The sequence below is a fragment of the Calidris pugnax genome, unplaced genomic scaffold (genome assembly GCF_001431845.1).
Source record: "Calidris pugnax isolate Ruff unplaced genomic scaffold, ASM143184v1 scaffold178, whole genome shotgun sequence".
Classification (NCBI taxonomy): domain Eukaryota; kingdom Metazoa; phylum Chordata; class Aves; order Charadriiformes; family Scolopacidae; genus Calidris; species Calidris pugnax.
This window is the reverse complement of record NW_015090986.1, coordinates 1,659,657-1,672,489: the sequence shown is the minus strand read 5'-3', so window position 1 is coordinate 1,672,489 and position 12,833 is coordinate 1,659,657. Positions and strand designations below refer to the sequence as shown.

General features: G+C 39.9%; 1 protein-coding gene across 2 annotated transcripts in view; it reads right to left on the bottom strand.

Annotated features, from left to right (window-relative positions):
* Positions 1-433: 433 nt before the first annotated feature.
* Positions 434-12,833, bottom strand: part of DNAJC21 (DnaJ heat shock protein family (Hsp40) member C21) — a 13,143-nt gene continuing 743 nt past the window's right edge. Inside the window, exons 2-12 of one of the 2 annotated variants that reach the window (XM_014953979.1) lie at positions 12,605-12,698; positions 11,469-11,592; positions 10,439-10,561; positions 7,160-7,464; positions 5,661-5,812; positions 5,216-5,303; positions 4,811-4,969; positions 4,164-4,203; positions 2,115-2,305; positions 1,629-1,704; positions 434-923 (exon numbers count right to left, since the gene is read on the bottom strand). In XM_014953979.1, the coding sequence (XP_014809465.1) occupies positions 759-923; positions 1,629-1,704; positions 2,115-2,305; positions 4,164-4,203; positions 4,811-4,969; positions 5,216-5,303; positions 5,661-5,812; positions 7,160-7,464; positions 10,439-10,561; positions 11,469-11,592; positions 12,605-12,698 (1,517 nt within the window). In that variant the 3' untranslated portion in view covers positions 434-758. The remainder of the gene's footprint in view (positions 924-1,628; positions 1,705-2,114; positions 2,306-4,163; positions 4,204-4,810; positions 4,970-5,215; positions 5,304-5,660; positions 5,813-7,159; positions 7,465-10,438; positions 10,562-11,468; positions 11,593-12,604; positions 12,699-12,833) is intronic. The other variant, XM_014953980.1, reaches the window with a different exon arrangement.

Below are 12,833 nucleotides of genomic sequence, written 5' to 3'. Positions count from 1 at the left end.
TCATTTTAAAGTGCTACTGGGGATCAGGTAGATTATGCATTTGAACAGAGGTGCAATACCAACTCCCATGGTGTTTTTCATCAGAAATCAGAAGAAATGCATTTATTTATGTCGTTATTTATTTTTCCCTTCGCTTACTCCTGGCAAGGTTTTTCCACAAGCTTTTTTTCCCCCAACACCTGGATGTAGGTGTATGTACAAAACCAAGAGGAATTGTCAAAAATATTTAAGCAGTTTTGTCACCTTATTCGTTTCCTTCTGTTTAATGTAATTAAGTAATTTGAAAGGTCATTTAGGGGCAGCAGAAGAAAAGCCAGAGTTTTTCCATGCCCTTGGTGACGTTTGGTCTTTGATAGATGATCAGAACAGCACAGGCCCCTCTATTGGCTACACTCACCCTGAGCTAAGCCCTCTCAAAAGAAAAGGAACAACACAAGTGTTAAAGTAATTTATTATTTCCTCCGTGCAAGTTTCTACAGGACTACAAGTTAAGTAGCTTTGTATTACTATATCCCCATCATCACTGTGAAAGCTGCTGAGACAGTAGGTCTAAAACAGTCATTAAAGGCTCATAAAACCAAAAGAAAGCACAGATTCCTTCACAGGATAATACTCCATTTGTTGTACCTTCTTTTTTTTTTTCTTTTCAAAATTAGGACTTGTCTTCTCTGTTTAACTCCAAACACAGGAAGTGTGCACCTTTCAGTTTTGGGAGAGTTTTCATGTTGGATTCTGAAGACTATCACTGTAACAAAGTTCTATCTGTTTTTACGTTTCTCTTTTTTGTTTCTGGTGTTTACAGCTCCATTTACAGCTGGCGCTTGTGTTGCTTTTGCATGTCCTGTGGCTTTTAGGTGCTCAAACAGTTTATTTCGGGATGGAAACGCACAGTTGCAGGTTACACAGTGGATAGGAACTTCATTCTATAAGGAGGAAAAAAAAAGCAAAATTACTCACATATGTAATAAATGAAATACGCCGATTTGCTGTATGCAGTTTCTCTTAGACAATGAAATGTGAAAAAGCTGTTTGTTTCTAATCACACAAATTCTATTACTGATTAACAATTAAATATATATATATTTTTATATAAAAAAAAATCATAACTTCTTGACATTTCAAAGAGTACTAAGTAGAACCAAAAACAAGAATAGGGGCCTTGCAAATCTAATTCAAAATGAAGAATACTTTTGATCTCACCTGACTATCAACCAATACTTTGGGCTCCGATATTTACTGAATTTCATGTGGCTCAGCTGTAGTTATTAGAAGATTCAGCTCTTTCTGGGAAGCATCAGTATTGGGAAAGAGGCAAAGGGTACTGCCTGTCACCTGCCTGATGACAGCAGCTCTGTCTGCAGTTGTTTAATCCCAACTGCCTTGGGTACACAGCTTTAGCAACTCTATTAGGACTGAAATTTAGTCCTGCTCTTCTCTGTGAGGACAAGAGCTGATGTTCCAGTCTCCTAGCTTCTAATAACATCACAGGGATAGAAATATCTCTATCATTAAAAAATAAGCAAAACCACTGAAACGGAAATGCTGGACGAGGCGATAAAACAACCAACCTTGTTTGTAATAAAAGCTGTGACCACCAAGTTTTAAATAGCATAAGTAATTTGACATACCGTTGTTGGTTGCTCTGAAGTTGCCTTGGCAGGCTTCTTTGCATCCTTGGCTTTCTTCCCTTTAGGCTTAGTACTGCTGATAAACAGAGAGACTAAGATCAGTGCACAGGAACGCCCAACGTTTAAGAGCTTTTGAAGGTTTCCACTCATCAATATCTCTGCTGCTTCCCCCTGCTCTTCCCTCACACAACACAATGCAAGTGCTTCCACCAAAGAAATAAATCAATTTAATTTACACAATCAGCTGCTGATCTGAAGATTCAGCTAGATGATAAATCTGCAACTGTAAGTGATGTGGTGGGGATCTGCAGTCAAACACCATTTCCAAAGTAGATCCCAACATTCCTTGTTTAGTATCACATTTATTCAGCTCTGACTTAGTGGAGCAGCCCCCAGCTCACACTGGTGAGTAAAACCAGACTTGTTTTACAGTATCAAATGTGACACAGAACGACACGGCGACTGTGATATTCCAGGTCAGCGCACCTTTTTGCTTCTGTTTTTGCTTCGGTCGCTTGGGTGACATCTTCTGTAGCACCTGCATCCTCTGACACAGCGCATCTTTGGCCGTCGTTGACCACCTCCTCTGCTGAGCCACCCCCTGTGTCCGTGCAGGGCACCTCCTTTTGCTCAACTGTTTCTTCATCGTCACTTTTATCAAAGGAGTCCTCGTAAGTCTGTCCGAACAGAAGAAATGCAAGTTAACTACCTTAAGTTCATTAGTGACTATGTTTATAGTATTATACCTCATTTAGCCCAAACATGGGAGAGTGGGAAGAACACAAAGCCTGTTAACAGGTAAAACCTCACTTCTGTTTTGAAAGATAAGGCCACCTGCAATGAAAGGAAGAACCACTAATAAAAACAGCGCCTAGAACTACAGAAGAGAAGAATGAAGGTACCTTTTAATTAAACCCAAGGCTCATTCTGTTCTGGCTACCATTTCACATTATAAGATAGTGGCTTTGCAAAACGTTAATTATTTAGACCAAAGTTTTCTGTGCCAGACACCTGTGTTAGGACAATTAAGCCAAAATAACTGAGCTGACTGAAGCCAGGTAGAGACACTGTATTTTCCCTCCCTAACATTGGAAACGCTGGCAGCCTTTTCCACGTACCAGAACACAGAGCAGATTCAATACATGCAGTTTGGCAAAAGATCAACCCCTGAGCACATCTGAAGCAAACCAGCTCAGCCCCCAGAAGCGGGATAATGAATTTGACCTAACACTACATTAATGCAACTCTGTCACCTCTAGTATCTTTTGCAGAGTCTCAGCTACCTGAAAAAACTTGGCTAATCTATATACTGTCAGGAAAACAAAACAAAACCCACACAGGTTCTCTGCACTCTGAAGTTTGGTAGAGGATGGAGGTGACGTTTCCAGAAAAATCTCTGCACAAGATTCCAGTTTATGCTATGCAAGAGTGGCACCTACTGTCCAGGCTGCAGAAGAACTCGTGACCAAACTGATGGAAGAGAGACACAGTGCCTATATGCAACCTATACAGTGAGAACAAGATTTCAAACTGAGGGGGCAAGAATTGAACAGGAGCCTGATGGCCTGCATGGAAAAAATAAGGTCGAGCCAACACTGGCTTGGACTATGCAATACCAGCCAAAGAGAAGCAAGAAAAATTCAGTTGCTTGAAGGTCTCAAGATCCTTTTCTTGAGGCCAAGAGACAATAATGGTGTAGGAGAGGGCAGAAAATGTGAAGACAAAATAGGAGACTAGAGGGGTTAGGTTGGGGGAAGACAGAAGACCATTGTGGGAAAGGATGGAAGAGGCAGGACCTGGTACAGACAGATAGCTCACTGGGACAAGGCTAGGATTGAGGTAGTGAGCAGAGAAGAGGTAACACTTGAAAAGGATCAAGGCTGAGGAAGGCAGACAGAAGAGTCTGCTCACTGTGGTGCTCCTGAAAGAGCTTACAGTTCTTGAATTTCACCTTGCTGCTGTCAGCACGGACCGGTTATATCATGCACAGACTCAGATCCTGAAGTACAACAGATTGGTGTTACTTCTGTTTATAATCCAAGTGAAAGGTGGAATGGATGCATTCATTCCAACAACTACAGTGTCACCAGGATGCCAATAATGTGTTACTTTTTTTTCCCCCCAAGCTAGAGATTAAGAAACAATACGTCATACCAACTCTAGCAACCAAGCAGAAAACAACTGCCATGTTAACTGAGCTGCTAATGCACAGAGGCCACTGCTGGTCTTTCTGATCAATTCCTTGTATTCTCCCTATCTGCCTGTTTCCACCTGTTTTCCTTATATTTGACTGTAGCCTTTTCAGAGCCAGCACTGCATTAATTAGGATCTATACAAACAGAACAAAGTGAGGTCAACGAGATTATCATCATAAAATATAATTATTTTGCAGTCGAAGAATTAAAAATATCTGAAAACAGTCAAGTTTTGTAGAATTTCAAGTTCTCTCTTATTTTTCAGGACAAAAAATGTTAAGTTAAGCGACAACAAAACCGGTTTGTAAAATTCCCTGAGTATCATTATATGACTACATACCATCATTGTTTTCTGTTTCTTCCTCTGCTTCTTTGAAAGTCTGTAAAGGTAAGAATTTTAAAATTTTTTCTTTTCAAGAAAAAACAAAAATAAGTGCTGTTTACAAAAAGGTACCAAGTTATATTTTTGCTTATCTTAACATGATATTACAGTGACAATAGCCACAAACAGAAAATTAGTCGTGCCCAAAATGAAAACAGTTCTCCTAAACTACTCATTGCATTTAGTAAAACATTTCTTTTGCTCAGACTCAACTTGAAGATACTAGTGAAATAGTTGGTATCATGCTTTGTCCATTCAAAGAATGAAGTTCTGCAACTTACTCATCAATTCTGATTTTAAGCACACTAATTTTCTACATAAGCCAGCATCCAACTGACAAAAGCTATCAAAAAAGTACCAAACCAACAAACACTGGCCCTGTCCAAGTTCCCCTGTTTGAAAAATAATAAGCAATACTTTTTCTTAATACGTATCTTTAAGAAGGAGAGAAAATATGAGACTATTATCTGATTCCAGTCTGATGCTAAGAAATATTTTAAATTGCACAATTCTGTGAGTTCCAACAACACTATAAATCATCAGACGCTTCCTCCAAGACTTATTAAATCATTAGTCACGATAAAATTAAAACACATTTAAAGTACTTCTGCTTGGGCACGTCTTCTGTTTCTTCCTCCTCTTTGGTATGTATTCCATTTGCGTCATCCAAAGACACGGGAAAATTCTCTTCTTCTTGTTCCAGTTGCTGTCGTAGGAGTGCTACCATCTCTCGATGCTTCTTTGATTTTTCATGATTTTTCATGCTGTGAAGACCCAGCAGATTGTTACTGCAGGTAGCTCTGAGCAACCATTGTTATATTTACATATAAATCAGTAACAGGCCTGTTATCCATCACTACTAGGTATGGAAAATTTTGCCCTGACAATGTCTCTACTGGAAAGAAAGACAACACTGACCATTATGGGAAGTCAGAAAGTCTTAAAACACATTTTTTAAAAAGTTAAAACCTAACACCCCCACCCCTGGATCCCCAACCACAAGCACTTACGCTTTCTCAGTTTTTAACAGTTTGTCACAAGCAGGGCAGTACAGACCATCAACAAATTCAGCTTCCTCAGTCTCATCGTTGAGTTTGTCTGAAGCAGGGATCAGAGAGACCAAGTCAGATGAGCCATTTTTGAGTAAGCTGCTCTTAAAGCCCCAGCAAATAGGCACAACACTGACAGTCAACTTCTTTAGTATTACTGACACGCAGACAAGCCAAGACCATCTCACCAAATCATACATGAGGATAAATTAACAGCTGTAGCTTGATGTTCTCCACGTTCAATGGAGGACACCAGAGAGGGCCAGACTCTAGCCTGACACACTTCAGCTGGAGGCAGGGAACAGCATCACAGCCCAAACTGTGAGTCTGGGGCTTTAAGTGCAGTGAGCCAATAAATACTCAGGCTGAAACGACTGACTATAGGTCACCCCATGACACCCCGTACCTTCGATGCCTTTTGTTTCCTGTTCCTCCAATTCATCTTCATCGTCTGATCCATCCCCAAATTCCTTTTCATATTGTGCCTCCATCTCTTGCAACTCTCTCTCCAGATCTGACATCGTTATCCAGCTCTGCTCTTTATACTGCTCAGCAAGCCTTGAAGTAGAATAATACAGTAACTTCTACATGGTGTCCGTAAGATGGGACTTACAGAAACAGCATTATTTAAAAGATAACTTGTTCTTCTCTGGTATTTTAGGAGGAAAGTCCTGAACATACCACGATGGAGTTAACAATTGTTGGTAGGGCTTGGAAATAAGTTAATTTGTGATGTCAGTGGGCACATCTATGCTGCAAGTAAAGAGGTATTAATGCAGGTGGATCCTGCTTGGATTTCAGGCAGGGAATGCTTTGCAGCAAGGTCAATATCCAGCTGACAGCAGGAAAGTCAGATCAATCCTCAAAGCAGTACAGCTGCTTTTACCTGATGCAAGATCCAAACCCACAAACAATTCAGGACCACAAAAGCCACAAGCATATTACTCCTTGACTCTGCACTATGGGAACGTGCCAGCCAGAGTTTTCCAAATCTATGTGTGGCCCATGTTATCGAACAGTGCACCACACTACAGTGGAATTTTCCTCCAGGACCCAGAATTATCAAGCCATTTGTCATTAAATGCATAAATCTGCTTCATTCTACCTTTAGGGGGGAAAAAATATATAAAATAAATATAAAGATATTTATATCTTTATATATAATAAATAATAATAATAATAATATAATAATAGATAATAATATATAAATAAATTCAGCATATTTTAGTTATTACTACATAATTTTAATTAATATGCAGTTATTTTGCAAGTGCAGTCTTGTTAAGCATTTAAGCTCCTTCCTCGCATTTTCAGGCAAAAAGCTCTTCTAGTTGGAAAAACAAATTGTGCTTACACTGGGGAGATAGTCTCTTCCTTCTGCTTAATTTTGAGAAAAACAAAGCATCACAGAAATGCATTTATTCCAATGAAAGGGCCCATTCCAAAGCATTAAAGGAAAAGCAAAACTAAGTTAATTTTCCCCAACTTTCTTTTTAGCAGGTACCATTCTAAGGCAGATGAAGCTGATCCAAGTCCAGGTTGTCATAGTCCTGTTCTCCCTCGTTCCCTAACGGACATTCTTTTTTTCTTTAAAGAAACATTGATAACTATTAAATCCTACTTCTCAAGGTAATTACAAGCCCACTGTACTCTGTACTACTACAGTCAGTTACCTGCAGCACACTGGTAACTATTCCATGGTTATCTTAGATTTCTACATGTCGGTACAATGCCAAGGGACTCAAGTTTTAAAAAGGTCAGACTTGAGACCAAAACCAATACATGAAATTTTCGAGGATATTTAAGAGAGAAAGTGGAACGACTATTAGAATCTAACTCTATACAGTATCCTCATGGATAGCTTTTTCAAGTTCAAAGGAAAAGATTTGTTCCACATTTACATACTTGGCTTGTTTGAGCTTCTGCTGCCTCCGAAATTCTTCTGCTTTCCTAGTTTTTTCTGCATTTTGTTCTTCTACGAGTTTTCTATGAGCCTGTACTCTTTTATCCCTTTTACGAATAAAGGCTACTAGCTGACGGATCAGTTCATTCCTCTCTTTCCTTGCTTTATCTCTCGTTTTCTTGTTCTCTTTTTCCATGGCTCGTTTCTCCCAGCGGTTTGAGGCTTGTCGTGTGTCATATTCCTCCTTCCAAGCAAAGTTTTTCCGCGTACAGAAACTCTGCCAATATGCATAGAAAGGGTGGACTATCTGTAAGAGAAAAATATTTAAACAAGTCACTTGTTTAGAAGGGGGACAAAAACCATACCAAATAATTCAGGATTTTTATAGCAGTTTTGTGTCTTCTACACAGGCCACAGTTTTTCCCCAGAGTATAAAGAAATCACATGAAGGTTTAGAGAAATGTTCAGTATCATCCTCAAAATTTCAAACCATGCTGAATCAACAACCTTGTCTAAATAATTCCAAACTGCAACTTTTAAAAAATGTCCCCTTGCAGGACTGGATTGCGCTGGTGCCAGTGCCCTGTTACTTAGCTTTGCTGCACTTTTCCAGTCAAACTGAAAAGCACCACCAGAATCAGATACACTGCCCACAAGCAGGTATTTGCACATATTGCCTAAAAAGTGCCATAGCAAATTACGCCAAAGGTCAGCCATACATTTCCAACAGCAGCTAACGATCAGCATAAAAAGACCAATAAAACAAACACATGTACATAATGCTATTTCTTCACAGTATATTCTTTCTGCTTCCAGAGCAAGAGAGGAAGGAATAGCCCCTGACAGATTTTTCTTTCATAAATTTGTTCAGTATTTATTAACCCATGTAAATTGTTGGCATATTCAATATCATGGAGATGTAACTTGCACAGTTTAACAAGGGGCTATGTGAAGAGGCACTTATTCCTGTTTTGTTAGCAAATTATAAGACTGCAGGTTAAAAGGATGCCCTCCAACTCTCAGATTAAAAGAAATAGTAAATGACCTTTTTTTACCCTTACCCTTCATTTCACTATTCATGAGTAAATGTTGGATTAACAAAATGGCACAATATTTTTTTATTATTATTATTATTATTTTATATTCCTCACCAAGTAATTATTAACATTCTGCATTTTGTATATTCAGGAATAAGATATGCCTAAATTCCTTCCTCACACTACTTGTCCCATTAAATTGTCTTTTTACTACTTACTCCTACATGCACTACGTTTATATTTTCGAATACCTCACAGAAGTATTTAACCTAACAGTTTACTATCTCTTCTTCTAGTATCTCCTCCTCCTCTGTCATTGGCATTCACATAGACTGCAACTATCAACCCCTCAAGGCTAATTTCTAATGGCCTATCTACATGCAAAGCTTCATGGCTGTGGCCTCTGGCAGGTTAAGTCACTACAATTTTCCTCTGCTATCACAAAACCCCAGATCAATAATAACCAATAAATATTCATATTTAATCCAACAACCTAAGTGAGACTAGACTCCCTGTCTCAGATTTCTGCTTCAGAATGGGATATCTTCTGTGCAAAAGGATGCATGGCTATCAACTGATGACAGGGGTCATCCTCCCCTTCACCAGCTGTATGAACCAAGGCTTTCCTGCCCCTCAGCAGATACCTGAAATACAAGCACATCTCTGACATTCTCCAGAAGGCCATACAGCAGCTCTTGCTGAACTCTCAACTGGATTTTGTTTTACCTACTACTTATACTTGGAGCTTATCACTTTTGTGTCTGCGTCTAATTGACCTACAAGTCTTCTCTCTCCATGAAGTCTTGTGAAGTCACGGACTTAAGAGTATCTTCTCTGGCTGCCCGGCATTGATCCTCTCAGGGTTCTTGTGAATTAACTCAGAAGATTGAATCAGAGAGCATTCACATCACAGATTTTGAAATATCTGTAGAATTTTTGTAGCTGCCTCCTAGAACTCTTTTCCCACAATACTCCCACTAAGAAGAGAAGTGGGCACTGCGATGCTGGAATTTTCTCAGAGTGTAATCTCTTTGTCTGGATATAAGATAACAGGAATAATGGCTTTCCCATATAACTGAGGCTATTTCCCATAAAACACTCCTATAGGTCCCTTAAGGGGAAAAAACCAACCAAACAAAAAACCCCCCGATAATACTGCTTCCAGAACAGCGTGACAATGGAGATGTCAAAGCATGCTGGTGATAGAATTCCAGCCATTTTTGCAGTTATTAATTGAGAGCATAAAAGCTATTTTGGGTCTATAATCGTATCTATTCCATGGCCTCAAAACAAGCAGCTACCAACAGATATTTCAAAATAACTCCATTTTAGCAGTTTCAGAGACACTAAATATTCTCTCCCTGGAAAAAATTTCTATTTGTTAAACCAAACTGTAATTTTATCTGACATTCAAACACTCACTTTGACACTCTTAGTTTGTTTCATAACTATGTTTCCAACTCCTGCCAAGTTTTGTACCCTTGCAGTTACTAATTTTTAAGTTGCATATCCATTCAAATTTTGTAATTAATTAGTCATACAGTACGATTCCACTGAATACAACGCGGAGAAGTAGCAGACTAGGAGCAGCATTTGAGTACACTGATACTGTGCAATTACTCACTGGAGAAAGTTATTATTTAATTTCAACACAGGAATACTGGTTACCTTAAAAAAAAATAGACAGGTTTGACAGAACAACAAATAGTTGGCAAACCAGACAACAAGAATTCAAGTGTCCCTCATCTATTTTCTTACTTCCCCAAAAAAAAAAAGCATCCAGTATTTTGGAAATTAAATCTTACTACAGAATAATTGTGAAGGACAAGAGTATCACAATGGGAGCTCACAATGCAGGTGAACCACCGCATCTCCCATTTCCTATAGGCTGTGTTACATGGCAAGTGCTATGCAATTTTCTTAAATGAGGCAAGACACTACATGTAAGTGTTCTTGTCATAATTGATGGTTAGCCCCATGAAGTGTGTGTCTGACAACTTACAATAAAAGCCCAGCTAATAATATAGTCCAGCAGGAAATACCAATTTTAATTCTCCCAAATATTATGAATCAGAACACAGGCACTTCCTTTATAGTAATGGTCCACAGTAGTAGAAGAGACAGAAGATACGTGGTTTTGTATTCACCTCAGAGATCAGCAGGAGCCTTTCCTTTGATTTCAGTGTGGGACAAAATAATGACTTAACAGTGCTACTTTCAGTTCAGATTTACACTTGCTCCTACCGTATCATAGTCGCTTTGGGAATAGCCAAACGTGGGGAATTCTTCCGTATCTTCCTGGGTCATATACTCCATCTCTTCTTTTGCAATCTTTTCAAAAACTTGTCGGTAGACTGTAAAGAATCCCTAAAATTAAAATAAAAAAGAAATTCTGATTGCTTGGCTCAATAATAGACGTACAAATGTTCAACTTCAGTAACATATTTTAGAGAAATATTACAATTCTGTAACAGCAACTGAAAATCAGACTAAAAGCCTTGTAAACTATTGCTCTATATAGCAAGACTCTTCTGTTTGACAAAGTTCTCAGTCTTTCCCGTTCGTTTTATTTCCACCTCCTTCATGTAGCTTGTGTCTCTCACACATGAAGCTCTTGTATCCAATTCTAAACCAACAAAAGTTTCAGCATGCTGGGGATACTAAAACATTTCTGGTTACACAGGACCAAGTTTTGAGCAAGTTCCAAATACAGAATTCATTTGTAAGTATCCTAGCTATCTATTTACTTTTTAAATTAAGATGTTACTAACACACTCCTACTATAGTAACCCAAAGACAGATAAGGATTTTCTCTGGCAGACGTTCATCTAATCACCTGGAGCTTTTTAAGTTATAGCAAGTGTCTTAAAATCTAACAGGGTATTCAATTATAGGAAGCACACTTCCCCCAGGCACTGTTATTACATTGATTTTCTTTAGCCTGAAGCATTCTAGGTTGCTAAGATCTGAATAAACAGATGGTATTGCAAAGCATTGGAACACTTCACTATATAACATACATAAATAATATACACACACTCTGTAGTTGTATGGTATAGTTGGAAATCATAGAAATCATAAGTGATTGTTAGATAATAAGCAGGAATTAAAGCTTGCCTAAACATCCTGCGTAAGTTTTGTCTTGGAAAGATTTGTGCGAGCATTTTTACTACCTGCACTCAACAATTCCATGCATAGCTTTTCAACACAAAGTAAATGCTGACACTTTTCATGAAATTTAAATTGATTAATTAAAGGTGAATTAATGCATTACCTTTTCATCATCTCCGTATCCAGAGTAACAGCTAACAGTGAAGTAGTGCAGCAAGTCTAAACTATCATCTTGATAGTCTCCATCAACTCCTCCTTTCAGCAAAGCCTCCCTGTGATTATCATACCTAGCAAAAATTCACAGTATCAAGGATGCAGAAACACAGAACATTCCCCAGTGCTGGTACACTAACGCAGTACATGTATTGCCTCAATGTATAGCTTAGCTCAGTGTCTGGAATTTGTGTCTCATATCCAAAGACTTCAGAGAGGAAAAAGGCTCACTAAATATTCTCTCTTGACCTTTAGTTAACTTACTATTACTTTATCTGCAATATCCACAGCAGCAGTTTCTTAACAGGAAGGTAGCAAACACATTTCAGCAAGATGCTTCAACAAGCTTTCAGAAACGGGTAGGACATTATTTAAATCATCCAAAACTTACACGCACAGAGAAAGAACCCAAAATCATAAATTAGCATATAAAAATTGAAAAACAGTAGTACTTTCAAGGGGGACAAACTCCATACAGGTGTTCTTGGCTGCAGCCCGTTTGAAAAACAAGACACACGCAACATCCGAAGTAGCAGTCTCTCAGAAGCCTGTGTGCAGGTTTCAGATTAGAACTGTTACAGTGACACGAGGCTGCGTGTGTCACTGAGGCTGACCAGCTGCAGCCACCTGTGCCACATGAAACACCTGCACACACTCAGCGTGGTGCTCCCTCATCCCCCCTACGGCAGAGGGAGGGCTGTGACCAGAGGGATAACTATCCTAAAGTGCAAGCTGCCTCGGGCTCTGGGAGAAAGAGAAGGAAGCCAGCACTGGTGTGTCCCCAGAGGACCCCTCAGCGTTCACTGCCACCTCCCCAGGAGGCTGCAGGTCGCATGGCTCTCAACCCTTCCACAGACTGAAGGACAGGGGCTCCACCTGCCGCAAAGGACCACCCTGGCCGGTGGCAAGGCCCAGCCAGAGGCAAATTCGAATCCCAAAGCCTGAAGCACAGGGCCCCCCCCTGCCGCAAAGGACCACCCTGGCCGGTGGCAAGGCCCAGCCAGAGGCAAATTCGAAATGCTGGCTGAGGCAGAATTTTAAAAAGCTTTTTCGCAGGCTGCTACCGGACAAACGCTGCTCACTCACCAGGCTCTCTCCTGGGGGTCACTCAGGACATCATATGCTGCCTGGATTAACTTGAACTGCTCTGCTGCTTCCTCTGCGTTCTCGAGGTTTTTGTCTGTAAAACAAACCAACGACGCTGTTGAACGACTGCCTCAACGCCCCCACCGCAACCGCTCCAGAAACCCACGCCTGAAGCCACTGCCGCCAGCACCCACACGCTGCCCGGGCCCGGCCTCCCGCCCTGGCTCCC